The sequence below is a fragment of the Symphalangus syndactylus genome, chromosome 3, assembly GCF_028878055.3.
Source record: "Symphalangus syndactylus isolate Jambi chromosome 3, NHGRI_mSymSyn1-v2.1_pri, whole genome shotgun sequence".
Taxonomy (NCBI): Eukaryota; Metazoa; Chordata; class Mammalia; order Primates; family Hylobatidae; genus Symphalangus; species Symphalangus syndactylus.
The window spans coordinates 22593715-22608841 of record NC_072425.2 but is presented as its reverse complement, the minus strand read 5'-3'; the positions used below and the strand labels follow the sequence as shown (position 1 = coordinate 22608841).

At 39.5% G+C, this 15127-nt stretch overlaps 1 protein-coding gene across 7 annotated transcripts in view; it reads left to right on the top strand.

The window, feature by feature from the left end:
- The window catches only part of MRRF (mitochondrial ribosome recycling factor), a 64466-nt gene that overhangs the window by 8259 nt on the left and 41080 nt on the right, over positions 1 to 15127 (top strand). For 6 of the 7 annotated variants that reach the window (XM_055271211.2, XM_063636025.1, XM_055271215.2 and 3 more), the window contains one exon: positions 12590 to 12745. The exons of the other annotated variant lie outside the window; for it this stretch is intronic. In XM_055271211.2, the coding sequence (XP_055127186.2) occupies positions 12590 to 12745 (156 nt within the window). The remainder of the gene's footprint in view (positions 1 to 12589; positions 12746 to 15127) is intronic. 7 annotated transcript variants of the gene reach the window in all.

Sequence of the window (15127 nt, the reverse complement as noted above, 5' to 3'; positions counted from 1 at the left end):
AGCCCAGTAGGTCAAGGCTACAGTGAGCCGTGATCATGCCCCTGCCACTCCAGCCTGGGGGACAGAGTGAGACCCTGTCTCAAAAAAAAAAAAAAAAAAAAAAAAAAAGATCTTGTACAGTTATTTAATCAGTTCTTTAATCAGGTTTATTTCTGGGGGAATCCTATCTTTTTTTTTGTCACTTTTATATATATTACTTTTTTGAGTTTTATATAAAGAAAAGTGTGTACATAAATCATAAGTTTGTGCTTCAGTGAATTTTTACAAAGTGAACGCAATCATATAGTCATCACCCAAATCAATAAATAGACTGTCACTTGTGTTTTTGAAACTTACCACATGTCCCTTTGAGTTGTTACTCTCCCACTGTAAGGATAGATAACCCACTATATTGACTTTAACATCACAGATTAGTTTTGTCCTTTGTGAAGTCAGTATGGATTTTGTGTCTGACTTCTATTGGTAATAATCTATTTGTGAGATATGTCCATGTTGTGCACATAATGGTTGTTTGTGCATTTTTATTAATGATATTCTACTGAAAGTATATACCACAATTTAATATCCATTCTACAGTTGACAGATGTTTGGGTCGTTTCCAGTTTTGAGCTAAAACAAATAATGCTAGTATAAGCATTCTTGTACATGTGTTGTGGTGCACATATGTCCCTTTCCATTCTCCTCCCCTCCTGTCCTGTTGCCCTCCCTTCTCCTCTCTTCCCCCAACTCTCATTGGATTGGCTAGGAACTCTAGTGTAATTTGAATAAATGTGACTGGTGATAATAGGCATCTTTGTTTTATTTCTGACTTTATAGGAAATACTTCTTATACGTTAACGTTAAGAGTTATGTTTGTGGAGAAATCATATTACCTGACTTCAAATTATACCACAGAACTATAGTAACCAAAACAGCATGGTATGGGCATAAAAACAGACTCATAGACAGTGTTAGTCTGTTCGCATGCTGCTATGAAGAAATACCCAAGACTGGGTAATTTATAAAGGAAAAAGATTTAGGCCAGGCACAGTGGCTCACGTCTGTAATCCCAGCACTTTGGGAGGCCAAGGTGGGTGGATCACTTGAGGTCAGGAGTTCGAGACCTGCCTGGCCAACATGACAAAACCCTGTCTCCACTAAAAATACAAGTTAGCTGGGCATGGTGGCACATGCCTATCATCCCAGCTACTTGGGAGGCTGAGGCAGGAGAATTGCCTGCTCCCGAGAGGCGAAGGTTGCATTGAGCTAAGATTGTGCCACTGCACTGCAGCCTGAGTGACAAAGCCAGACTCCGTCAACAAAAAAAAAAATTAAAAATTTAAAATAAAAGGAAAGAGGTTTAATTGACTCACAGTTCTGCATGGCTGGGGAGGCCTCAGGAAACTTATAATCATGGCAGAAGTCACCTCTTCACAGGGCGGCAGGAGAGAGAATAAGTGCCCAGTGAAGGAGGAAGCCCCTTATAAAACCATCAGATCTCTTGAGAGCTAACTCACTATCACAAAAACAGGATGGGGAAAACTGCCCTCATGATTCAGTTATCTCCATCTCCCCCACGACAGGTGGGGAACTACAATTCAGGATGAGATTTGGGTGGGGACACAGTCAAACCATATCATTCCACCCCTGGCCCCTCCCAAATCTCATGTCCTCACAATTCAAAACACAATCATGCCCTTCCAACAGTCCCCCAAAGTCTTAACTCATTCCAGCATTAACTCAAAAGTTAAAGTCCATAGTCTTATGAGACAAGGCAAATCCCTTCTACCTAGCCTGTAAAATCAAAAACAAGGTAGTTACATCCTAGATACAATGGGGTTACAGGCATTGGATAAATACAACCATTCCAAATGGGAGAAATTGGCCAAAACAAAGGGGCTACAGGCTCCATGCAAGTCTGAAATCCAATAGGGCAGTCATTAAACCTTAAAGTTCCAAAATGATCCTCTTTGACTCCATGTCTCACATCCAGATCATGCTGATGCAAGAGGTGGGCTCCCATGGCCTCGGGCAGCTCTGCCCCTGTGACTTTGTAGGGTACAGCACCCCTCCTGGCTGCTTTCACAGGCTAGCATTGAGTGTCTGCAGCTTTTCCTGGCGCACTGTGCAAGCTGTTGGTGGATCTACCAAGTTCTGGGTTGGAGGATGGTGGCCCTCTTCTCACAGCTCCACTAGGCAGTGCCCCTGTGGGGGCTCCAACTTCACATTTCCCTTCCGCACTGCCCTAGCAGAGGTTCTCCATGAGGGCTCTGCCCTTGCAGCAGACTTTTGCCTAGACATGCAGGTGTTTCCATACATCCTCTGAAATCTAGGCAGAGGTTCCCAAACTTTGATTCTTATCTTCTGCGTACCCGCAGGACCAACACCATATGGAAGCTGCCATATGGAAGCTGCCAAGGCTGAGGGGCTTGCGACCTCTGAAGCAATGTCCTGAACTGTACCTTGGCCCCTTTTAGCCATGGCTGGAGCAGCTGGCATGCAGTCCCAAGGCTGTACGCAGCAGGGGGGGGCCCTGCACCTGGCCCAGGAAACCATTTTTCCCGCCTAGGCCTCCAGGCCTGTAATGGAAGGGACTGCTAGAAGGTGTCTGACATAACATTTGCCCCATTGTCTTGGTGATTAACATTCAGCTTCTTGTTAACTTATGCAAATTTCTGCAGGCGGCTTGAATTTATCCCTTGAAAATGGGTTTTTCTTTTCTGTTGCATTGCCAGGCTGCACATTTTTCAAACTTTCTTTTTTGAGACAGAGTCTTGTTCTGTTGCCAAGCTGGAGTGCAGTGGCGTGATCTTGGCCCACTGCAACCTCTGACTCCCCGGTTCAAGTGATTCTTCTGCCTCAGCCTCCTGAGTGGTTGGGGTTACAGGCATGCGCCACCACGCCCAGCTAATTTTTGTATTTTTAGTAGAGATGGGATTTCACCATGTTGGCCAGGATGGTCTCTATCTGCTGACCTTATGATCTGCCTGCCTCGGCCTCCCAAAGTGCTGGGATTACAGGGTTAAGTCACCGTGCCTGGCCAAATTTTTCAAACTTTTATGCTCTCCTTCCTCTTGAATGCTTTGTCGCTTAGAAATTTATTCTGCCAAATACCCCAAATCATCTCTCTCAAGTTCAAAGTTCCACAGATTCTAGGACATGGGCAAAAACCCACCAGTCTCTTTGCTAAAGCACAGTAAGAGTCACCTTTGCTCCAGTTCCCAACAAGTTCTTCATCTCCATCTGAGACTACCTCAGCCTGGACTTCATTGTTTATATCACTGTCAGCATTTTGATCAAAGCCATTCAACAAGTCTCTAGGAAGTTCCTAACTTTCCCACATCTTCCTGTCTTCTGAGCCCTCCAAGTCTCTAGGAAGTTCCAAGCTTTCCCACATTTTCCTGTCTTCTTCTGAGTCCTCTAATCTGTTCCAGCCTCTGCGTGTTACCCAGTTCCAAAGTTGCTTCCACATTTTCAGGTATCCTTATAGCAGCACACCACTATTCCGGTAGTGTATTAGTATTTACTGTATTAGTTTGTTCTCACACTGCTAATAAAAACATACCCAAGACTGGGTAATTTAGAAAGGAAAGAAGTTTAATTGACTCACAGTTCTGCATGGCTGGGGAGGTCTCAGGAAACTTACAATCATGGTGGAAGGCACCTCTTCACACGGGGGCGAGAGAGAATGAGTGCCCAGCAAAGAGGGAAGCTGCTTATAAAACCATCAGAACTCTTGAGAACTCACTGTCACAAGAACAGGATGGGGGAAACCACCCCCATGATAAAATTATCTCTACCTGGTCCCTCCTACTACACGTGGAATTATGGAAACTACAGTTTAAGATGAGATTTGGGTGAGGACACAGCCAAACCATATCGTAAACCAGTGGAACTGAATAGAGAACCCATAAACAAATTCATACACCTACAGTGAACTCATTTTTTGACAAAGGTGCCAAGAACATACATTGGGGAAAGGACAATCTCTTCAATAAATGGTGCTGAGAAAACTGGATATCCATATGCAGAAGAATGAAACTTGATTTCTGTCTCTCATCATATACAAAAATCAAAATGGATTAAAGACTTAAATCTAAGACCTCAAACTATTAAACTACTACAAGAAACCATTGGGGAAACTCTCCAGTACGTTGGAGTGGGCAAGGATTTCTTGAGTAGTACCCCACAAGCACACACAACCAAAGCAAAAATGGACAAGTGAGATCACATCAAGTTAAAAAGCTTCTGCACAGCAAAGGAAACAGTCAACAAAGTGAAAAAACAACCCACAGAATGGGAGAGAATATTTACAAACTATCCATCTGATAAAGGATTAATAACCAAAATACATATATAAGGAGTTCAAACAACTCTAGGAAAAAATTTAATAATCTGATTTAAAAATGGGCAAAATTTTTGAATAGACATTTCTCAAAATAAGACATATTTCAAGATGGCAAACGCGCACATGAAACGGTGCCTGGCATCATTGATTATCAGAGAAATGCAAATCAAAACTATAATGAGATATTATCTCACCCCAGTTAAAATGGCTTTTATCCAATATTCAGTCACTGACAAATACTGGCAAGGATGTGGAAAAAAGGAAACCGTTGTACACTGTTGGTGGAAATGTAAATTAGCACAACCACTGTGGAGAACAGTTTGGAGGTTCCTCAAAAAACTAAGAGCTACCATATGATCCAGCAATCCCACTGCTGGGTGTATACCCAGAAGAAAGGAAATCAGTATATTGAAGAAATATCTGTATTCTCGAGTTTGTTGCAGCACTGTTCACAATAGCTAAGATTTGGAAGCAACCTAAGTTTCCATCAACAGATGACTGGATAAAGAAAATGTGATACATATACACAATGGCATACTATGTAGCCATAAAAAAGAATGAGATCTTGTCATTTGCAACAACATGGATGGAACTGGAGGTCATTCCGTTAAGTGAAATGAGGCACAGAAAGACTAACTTTGCTTGTTCTCTAAGTGAGAGCTAAAAATCAAAATAATTTTGTGCATCTAAAAATCAAAACATTTGAACTCATGGAGAAGAGAGTAGAAGGACTGTTACCATAGGCTGGGAATGGTAGTGGAGGAGTGGGAAGGAGTTGGGGGTTGTTAATGGATACAAAAATTATATACAGTTAGAAAGAATGAGTAAGACCTAGTAATTAATAGCGCAACAGGGTGAATAAAGTCAGTGACAATTTAAATGTACATTTAAAATTAACTAAAAGAGTATAATTGAATTGTCTGTTACACAAAAGATAAATGCTTGAGGGGATGGATATTCTATTTTCTATGATGTGATTATTATTGCATGCATACATCAAAGTATCTCATGTAACCCGTAAATATGTATACTGTGTACCCACAAAAATTAAAAAATTTTTAAACAAAAAAATTATGTTTGCTTTGCTCTTGGTATTCTCTTTTAAGCAAATATCTTTTATCCCTATTTAGCTAGGAGTTTGTTTCATATGGATATTAAATTTTAATCAAATGCTCTTACTGCATTTATTGAGATGATCTTTTTTTTCTCTTTTAATCTATTAATGTGACTCAACATCAATAGGTTTTTATGATGTTAAACCACTTCTGCATTCTTGGTATGAGCCCTACTTGCTCTTGATACATAATCTGTGTTATACATTGTTGGATTTGGCTTGCTAATATTAGGATTTTTGAGTCTATATTTGTATGTGACATTAGCTGTAATGTAACTTTCTAGTTTTCATGAGCATAGTTTTCTAGTATTATCCTTCTCTGGCTTTTGTATTAAGAGTATCTTAGCCTCATAGTGTAAGTTGGGGAATGCATCTCTTTTTCTTAATGGGATGGTCTATAAAAAATCAGGATTATCAGCTCCTTGCATGTTTTTTTTTGTTGTTTTTTTTAGACTGAGTCTTGCTCTGTAGCCCAGGCTGGAGTGCAATGGCACGATCTCGGCTCACTGCAACCTCCACCTCCCAGGTTCAAGCAATTCTCCTGCCTCAGCCTCCTGAGTAGCTGGGATTACAGGTGCCCGCCACCACGCCCAGCTAATTTTTGTATTTTTAGTAGAGACGGGGTTTCACCATGTTGGCCAGGCTGGTCTCAAACTCCTGACCTCAGGTGATCTGCCCATCTCGGCCTCCCAAAGTGCTGGGATTACAGGCATGAGCCACTGTGCCCAGCCCCTTGCATGTTTGATAGAACTTGCCTGTAAAGTAATATGGATCTGGTATTTGTGTGTGTGTGTGTGTGTGTGTGTGTGTAGGTAGACTTTAAATCATAGAATTGGTTTCTTTAATGATTATGAGACTGCTTAGATTATTCTCTTGATTTAGTAAGTTGTTATTTTAGGAAATTTTTCATTTTTTTGACCTTTCAAAGTTGTTGGTATAAAGTTGTTCATAATCGTCTCTTATTAAGATTTCTACTATTTTTATAATTGTGTCCATTTTTTCTTTCTTAATATTATTTATCTGCATCTACTTTCTTCTTAATTGTTCTTGACAGAAGTTATAAACCTTTTAAAAGACTCTTTAATTTTTTGATCTCTCTTTTTTGCAATTTTGTGATTTCTGTTCTTTATTATTTACTTTCTCCTGTGTACTTGTTCTCTTTCTATCCTCTGAGTTGGACAATTAGTTCATTAATTTTTGGCCTTTCTTGTTTTCTTTTTTTCTTTGAAAAATTTTATTGTAAACATGATACTTTGATATACATACAGTGATATGGTTACATAATGCAGATTAACATATCCATTATCTTACATAGTTACCTCCTCCTTTTTTTTTTTTTTTGCAAAAGCACATAAAATCTGTCTTAGCAAAAAATCCAGAGTATAATACAATATTACTAACTATAGTCCTCCTATTGTATGTTACATCTCCAGACTTGTTCATCCTACATATCTACTACTTTGTATCCTTTGATTTATATCTCTCCATTTCCTCACCACCACCACCACCCCACCCCGCTGACCCTTGCTAAGTATTATTTTATTCTCTGTGTGTATTCAACTTTTTTGTAGATTCCGCATGTGATTAGGCATGGTGGCTCATGCTCATAATTCCAGCACTTTGGGAGGCCGAGGTGGGCGGATCACTTGAGCCCAGGAGTTCGAGACCAGTCTGGGAAGTGTGGTGAAACCTCTTCTCTGCAAAAAAATACAAAAATTAGCCAGGCATGGTGGCATGCGCCTGTAGTCCCAGCTATTCAGGATGCTGAGATGGGAGAATCACCTGAACCCAGGGAGGTTGAGGCCTGTAGTGAGCTGAGATCGCACCACTGCACTCCAGTCTGGGTGACAGAGTGAGGCCCTGTCTAAAATACAAACAAGCAAACCCCCACCCCGAGATTCTGCATACAAGTATAATCATGCAATATTTTTCTGTGTATGGCTTGTTTTGCTTAGTGTAATATCCTCCGGGTTCATCCATGGCAAATGGCAAGGTCTCGTTTTTTAAAGTTGAATAATATGACACTTTATACACGAACACACACACCCATACATGCACCCACATCATTTCTCTATCCACAGACACTTTGGTTGTTTTCATATCTTACCATTGTGCATAATACTTCTTTATTTTTATTTCTTATTATTTTTTGAGATGGAGTCTCCCTCTGTCACCCAGGCTGGAGTGCAGTGGCATGATCTCAGCTCACTGCAGCCTCGTCCTCCTGGGTTCAAGCAATTATCCTGCCTCAGCCTCCCGAGTAGTTGTGACTATAGGCACCCGCCACCACGCCCAGCTAATTTTTGTATTTTTTTTTTTTTAGTGGAGATGGGGTTTCACCATGTTGGCCAGGCTGGTCTCGAACTGTTGACCTTGGGTGATCCGCCCACCTTGGGCTCCCAAAGTGCTTGAATTACAGGCGTGAGTCACCACGCCCGGCCTGTTTTGTTTTGTTTTTAAAGTATTAAGGTTAGAAGTTTCTGTCTAAATGCTTTAAATGCTTCCTATAAGGTTGTTTGTTTATTTAGTTTAGAGGCAAGGTCTTGCTTTGTTGCCTGGGCTGGAGTGCAGTGGCACAATCATAGCTCACTGTAACCTTGAACTCCTGGGCTCAAGTGATCCTCTTGCCTTGGCCTTCCAGAGCACTGGGATCACAGGTGTGAGCCATCGTGTCTGACTTGAGTTTTTGACATTCAATATTTTTATTATGGTCATTTCTCAATATTTAAACATTTCCATTGTGCATTTCTCTATAGCCCATGAGTGTTTATTAAGAGGTGTTTAAAGTTTTTCAAACAAATGGTTGTTTTGGGGTTAGCTTAATTCTACTCTGTTCAGAGGGCATGTTCTATATGATATAGATTCTTTTATTTTTGTTGAGATTTGATTTGTGTGTAAAACATGGTTGTTTCATAGAAGGTCCAAGTGTTCTTGAGAATAATGTATATTCTCTTTTTCTTGGGTGTATTGTATTAGATCAAATTGACTAATTTTGTTGATCAACTTTTCTGTTTTTTTATTTGCTCAATTATCAGTTATCAAGGAAGGTATATTGAACTCTCCTAGTATGCTTGTAGATTGATCAGTTTCTCCTTTTTTTGTTGCTTTTTGTTTTGAGACAGGGTCTTGCCCAGGCTGGAGTGCAGCGGTGCAATCACAGCCCACTGCAACCTCAATCTTCTGGGCTCAACTGATTCTCCCACCTCAGCCTCCGAAGTAGCTGGGACTACAGGCACACACGACCATGCCTGGGTAATTTTTGTATTTTTTGTAGGGACTGGGTTTTGCAATGTTGCCCAGACTGGTCTTGAACTGCTGGGATCAAGCAATCTGCCCACCTCAGCCCCACAAATTGCTGGGATTACAAGTGTAAGCCACTGCACCCAGCCAGTTTCTTCTTTTAATTCTATTAATTTTGAGGCTATCTTATTGATATATTTAATCTTAGAATTGTTATATATCTTTCTGGTGAATTGTTTCTATTATCATTTTGAAGTTGTCTTCATGATTTCCAATAGTGAATTTTGTCTTAAAATCTTTTTTGTTTGATGATAATGTAGCTACACCAGTCTTCTTTTGACTGATGTTTGCCAGGCTTATAATTTTTCCATCCCTATACATCAAACTTTCTGTGATCTTTTATAATTTTTAAAAACTGTCATATTATATTCAACTAGATTTTTAAAAATCTTACTGAGAATCTCCCACTTTTAACTTGTCATTTTGATCCATTTTTATTTATTGTAGTCACTGCATATTTGTGTTATTATTTTATTTTGTACTTTATTTTTTTTGAGAAAGAGTCTCACTCTGTCACTCAGGCTGGAGTGCAGTGGTGCAGTCTCGGCTCACTGCAACCTCTGCCTCTCAGGTTCAAGTGATGCTTGTGCCTCAGCCTCCCAAGTAGCTGGGACTACAGGCATGCGCCACCATGCCCAGCTAATTTTTTGTATTTTTAGTAGAGATAGTGTTTTGCCTTGTTGGCTAGGCTGATCTCAAATTCCTGGCCTCAGGTGATCCGCCCGCCTCGGCCTCCCAAAGTGCTAGGATTACAGGCATGAGCCACCACGCCCGGCCTTATTTTGGACTTTCTTTATATCATGTTTTTTCATTTTTTTTTCTTTTTTCTTTTTTTTAAATGCATATTTAAAAAATTTTTTATTGATGCATATTTGTACATATGGTGTATATGTGATGTTTTGTTACATGCATAAATGATTTAAGTTAGGGTATATGGGGTATCCAGCATCTCAAGCTTTTATCATTTTTATGTGTTGGGAACATTTAAAGTTCTTTTAGCTGTGTTGAAATATTCCTTTTTTTCCTTTTTTCTTCTTCTTTTCCTATTAGATTAAATTTCTTTATCCCTCTCTCTCTCTTTTTTAAATTCTGCTGATTTGGAAGATATACTTTTAATTTCTTATTGTTTTGATGGTTACCCTTAACTAATTTTTTAACCTTTTTATGGAAATAAAAAAGCACTGTAGGAAAGTGCAGCTATCATAAATTTCACAAGCTGAAATCACTTAAAGCACCCAGATAAAAAAATAGAACATTCCTAGCATGTCAAAAGTCCCCTTTGTGCTTCTTTCTAGTAAGTACTACCCTTGACCCTTTGCAGATAACTATTATTCTGACTTCTAGTAGCATGGATTAGTTTTTTTCTGTTTTTTTTTACTTTTCAGTTTATATTCTCATATCTGGCCTTCGTACTGTACAGTTTTGTATTCTTGTGTCTGGCCTCTGTGTTCAACATCATGTTTGTGAGACTCATTTAAATTTTTGTGTGTAGTTCATTCTTCTCATGGTTGCATAGTATTTCATTCATAAATATTACTATTCATTCCAATATTGACAGACATATCTTTAAATTATTAATGTGCATATTTGGTTTTAAAAGTTCAAAGTTGAAGATATTATTTCAGTTGCTTCTGGCTTCTGTTGTTGTTCTTGGAAAGTATTCTAAGTTTTAATCCTTCATGGATAATTTGTGTTTTCTCTTGGGCGTTTATAAAGATCTCTTTGTCCTTTGTTTTCTGCAGTCACAACATGTCTAGGTGTGAATTTACTTTTGTTGTCCTATTTGAAACTTGTGTTTCTCAATCCGAAGATCCGCATCTTTTTTTTTTTTTTTCGATCTGTCGCCCAGGCTGAAGTGCAGTGGCACAGTCTCGGCTCACTGCATCCTCCACCTCCCGGGTTCAAGCGATTCTCCTGCCCCAGCCTCCCGAGTAGCCAGGATTACAGGCACACGCCACCACACCCGGCTAATTTTTGTAATTTTAATAGAGATGGGGTTTCACCATTTTGGTCAGGCTGGTCTGGAACTCCTGACCTCGTGATCTGCCTGCCTCAGCCCCACAAAGTGCTGGGATTATAGGCATGAGCCACCGCGCCCAGCCCCATGTCTTCTGAAAAAAAACCTAAGCCGTTGGTTTCAAAGCATAGTGATAACACGGGCAAATAAATGTTTTTAAAAATCACTCTGTTGGTCAGGCGCGGTGGCTCACGCCTGTAATCCCAGCACTTTGTGAGGCCGAGGCGGGCGGATCACGAGGTCGGGAGATCAAGACCATCCTGGCTAACACAGTGAAACCCCGTCTCTACTAAAAATACAAAAAATTAGCCGGGCGAGATGGCTGGCGCCTGTAGTCCCAGCTACTCGGGAGGCTGAGGCAGGAGAATGGCGTGAACCCCGGGGGTCGGAGCCTGCAGTGAGCCGAGATCGCGCCACTGCACTCCAGCCTGGGCGACAGCGAGACTCTGTCTCAAAAAAAATAAAATAAAATAAAATAAATCACTGTGTTGCTTACCAGTTGTTTACTTTGGGCGAAACATTTAAATGGCTTGTGCCTTAGATTTCTCATCTGTACAATGGGGACAATACTAATCACTGTTCTTCCTACCTCAGAGAGCTATCTTGGATAGCAAGGAGGAGAATGTACTTGAAATTGCATTGCAAGTTATAATATGCTACACAAATAGTACAGGATTGAGCTCACTGTAGATGTTCAACAAAATTTATTGAATGGATCTCAATAAATATTTGTTGAATGTTTAATGAATAAACAGTGTAAATATTGTTTAAAATTTTAATGTTTTTCTCCTTCCCCATTCCCTATAAAAGAAATGCAAGAATATTTGCATCACTCACAGAAATTATCTATGTATACACATAGAATGTATATGAAAAATCACTACGATGATTTAGACATAAAATGAAATTGTATTCAGCTCCTAATGCTGTTGATTTTCTAAAATATAAGCCATTGTCTCTGCCATTGGTAGTGTTTAATGTCTGTAAACTACTATTGTTCCTTTTGTCTGTACTCTGTACCAGCCATCAGATATTGTGTGCATATCCTTGTCTTAGTGTTCATTTTTTAATGAATTAATGTATTTCCTGTCTAATTAGATTTTGTGGAGATGGGCTAGTGGAAAGTTCATGGGTTTAAAATTAGGCAGATCTGGAACCAGATCTTGACTTTTCCATTTCCTGACCTGTGACATTAAGCAAATAGCTTTACCTTTCTCATCTTCTGTTTACTTTTCTGAAAAGTAAGGGATTAATTTAGTTATGGATTCCCTGTCATGTGAATAGTGTTCTTTTAGGTATTTGAATGACTTAATTCGTATCCTTGTAGCAACCTTGCAATATAGATGTTATTATTCTTTTACAGGTAGGGAACTTGATACTCAGAAAGATAACTTGCCTAAGGTCATAAAGCTAGCATGCATTATAGCCAGACTTTTAACCTGGGGTGCCTGATTATAAAGTCTGTCCCCTCACTAATATCTGAGAAGGTGTTTAGCACAGTTGACACTCAGTTAATATAGGCTCTTTTTTAGTGGAGTGATAATGTTTTTTTTTTTTTTTTATTATACTTTAGGTTTTAGGGTACATGTGCACAATGTGCAGGTTTGTTACATATGTATCCATGTGCCATGTTGTTTTGCTGCACCCATTAACTCGTCATTTAGCATTAGGTATATCTCCTAATGCTGTCCCTCCCCCCTCCCCCCGTGATAATGTTTTATAATTTTCTAACACTTGACATTTTTCCCTGTACATAGTAGGCACTTCACCAATTGCTTATTGGCTCTGTTTATGCTTCTGTTGTTTTATTCACTGAATGTTCACTTTTTAGCCAAAGGGAAAGGACAGTCCCAAACCAGAGTGAATATTAATGCTGCCTTGGTTGAGGATATAATCAACTTGGAAGAGGTGAATGAAGAAATGAAGTCTGTGATAGAAGCACTCAAGGATAATTTCAATAAGACTCTCAATATAAGGACCTCACCAGGTTAGTGACTGAACCAATGTTCTGGGGAGGGATGTAATGGAAAGAGCATGGGTTTGGCAGAGTTGAGTTTTAGTCCCAGCTCTGCCACTTACTAGCTGGTGGCCATGGGCAGGTGCTTTACTTTCCTGGTCCTCCGTTTTCTTGTTTGATTCTTAACTTACAGCTTTGGGGTGGTAGTTAAAATAAATGAGGTAACATGTATTATGGTTCTAGCATAGTGCCTGGCGCATAGTTAACACTACATTTATTTATCCATGCAGCAAATTTTTGTCTACTTTGGAACTAGGCATTGTGCTAATGCATAGTAGTAAACAAAAATAGGTATTGTCTTTGCTATTGTGGAATTATACTCTCAAAAAAATGAGAGTTTTATTATGAATGTACTATAAGCACATCTAGGTATTTAGTCTCGTAGTAAGTGACATCTTTGGTCCAATTTTTCCAATTTGTCCGGTTTGACAGTTCTTATCCCTTACTGGAAACCAAATGGATACAGACCTGCCCACGTGAGCCATTTCTATACCCCTGAGCTTGACCAGGAAGATTCCGTTTGGGTTAATAACTTCCTGAAAGTGGCTTTTCTAAGTGGGAAATGTCAGAACTGTCTAGGCCAACTGTTTGCAGATGTGATGGAGAAGTGAGTTGTCAGCTGATGGTGCAAGCAGGCAGGAAAAATCCAATTGCTGTTAAATTAGCCTTTTGCAAATTGTCATCATCCTAAAGTCAAACCTAGGACCCCCCTCTCAAGGTACCTGTGGGAGCTTGGGCTGCTTCTACTCACATCTTGATTAGGGTAGTTCATAAGAAAACTAGAAATATTTTGCTCTTAAGAAAACCAAGTGAAAAATAGAGCTCCACTTATAAACACTATCAGAAACATACCGAGTTCAGAGATGAGATCCAGTGTGAAACTAGAAGACTGTTCCCGTCATTTGTCAACCTTTGGGCTGGGGCATTTCTGCCTTTGCTGACAGTAGAGCGTGCCATTCAATCTCTCTCAACTGTTTATTTTAAACTTGCTTATTATTTTAGGTATGAAACTGATAAAGTGCTCTGTCTCCCCTGTGCTTTCTGTTAACATTCTGCAGCCGAAACCAGAGAGCAGTTTGAGAGGAGCTCAGGGAGAAATGTGATACTTAAAATTAGCCAGCAAGCTCCACTCTTGTTGAACTTAAAAAGATGATGGGCCTGGAAAGAGGTTGGGAGTGTAATTTGTTAAATGTTAACCTCTGAGAAAATGAGGGGCAGGAATGAAGCTGAGGGAGATTCTCGCTGGGGACAGATTGAGGGAAAAGGATTTGATGCATTATGTCGATATGGATTTAGGAATGGTAACCACCACAATTGCATTCTGAAAAGCCTGTGTTGGGACTTCTGTGGCAAAGGATCTTATAGCAAATCAGGAAGACTGAATTAAGATCCATTTCAAAAGGCCTCCTGTTGGTATTTCCTTTTTCCTTTCTCTTCAGGACTATGTTTGTATAACGTTGTATTTAGAACTTGGGGCCATGAAGAGACTGGGTGAAACAGACTAAACTTAACTAGTCTCTTTTGCCAGATTCTTCCATTTTATCTTTCATTACCATCTGAACCAACAGGTACTTTTCCCCCCTACATTTTCCTCTTTCTCAGAGCAATTTCTATCTCCCAGATAACTGACACCTTTTAACAGTTGTCTAGATACAGGTTTATTTGTTTATTCTTTGTTGTCCTCTTCCCTTTCATCCGTCCATGCATACATTCATTTATCATCAAAGCATTATTGAGCACTTTTTCTGTGCTGATTAATATGTGCTGTGGATACAGAGAGAAAATATATTGTCCCTACCTTCCAGAAGCCTAGAACTTGATGTGAAGGGTCAAACAAGTAAACCAACATGTATAAAACTATACAGCAAAGCTGAGTGGTGAAGACCAAATGACTTTGGAGTTGGTCAGACCTGGGTTTGAATTCAGGCTCCATTAAGAGCTGTTGTGATCTTGGGCAAGTTACTCTGTATGCCTCAGTGTCCTTGTGTATAAGGTAGAAATAATAATAACTATCTCATAGAGTTAATATGATATTGACAGCAAATACATTATAGAAAGCATTTATCATGATGTCTTGCTTATAGGAAGTATTCAGTAAATATAGGCAATTATTATTATGGAAATGTGCTCAGATACTGGCAGCTTATAAAAGGAGTTTATAATCCAGCCTAGGAGATCAGACAAGATTACTGAGATTAGATGCCACTGTATCTGACTGTTAAGGAATGATGAGCAGGATTTATCTGAACAGAGAAGAGTGTTCTCAGTAGAAGGAAAAATATATGCAAGGGTCCTGAAGCAAGACAGAACAGAGTTTATTAGAGAATATTAGAGTGTATTAGAGAAATTAAA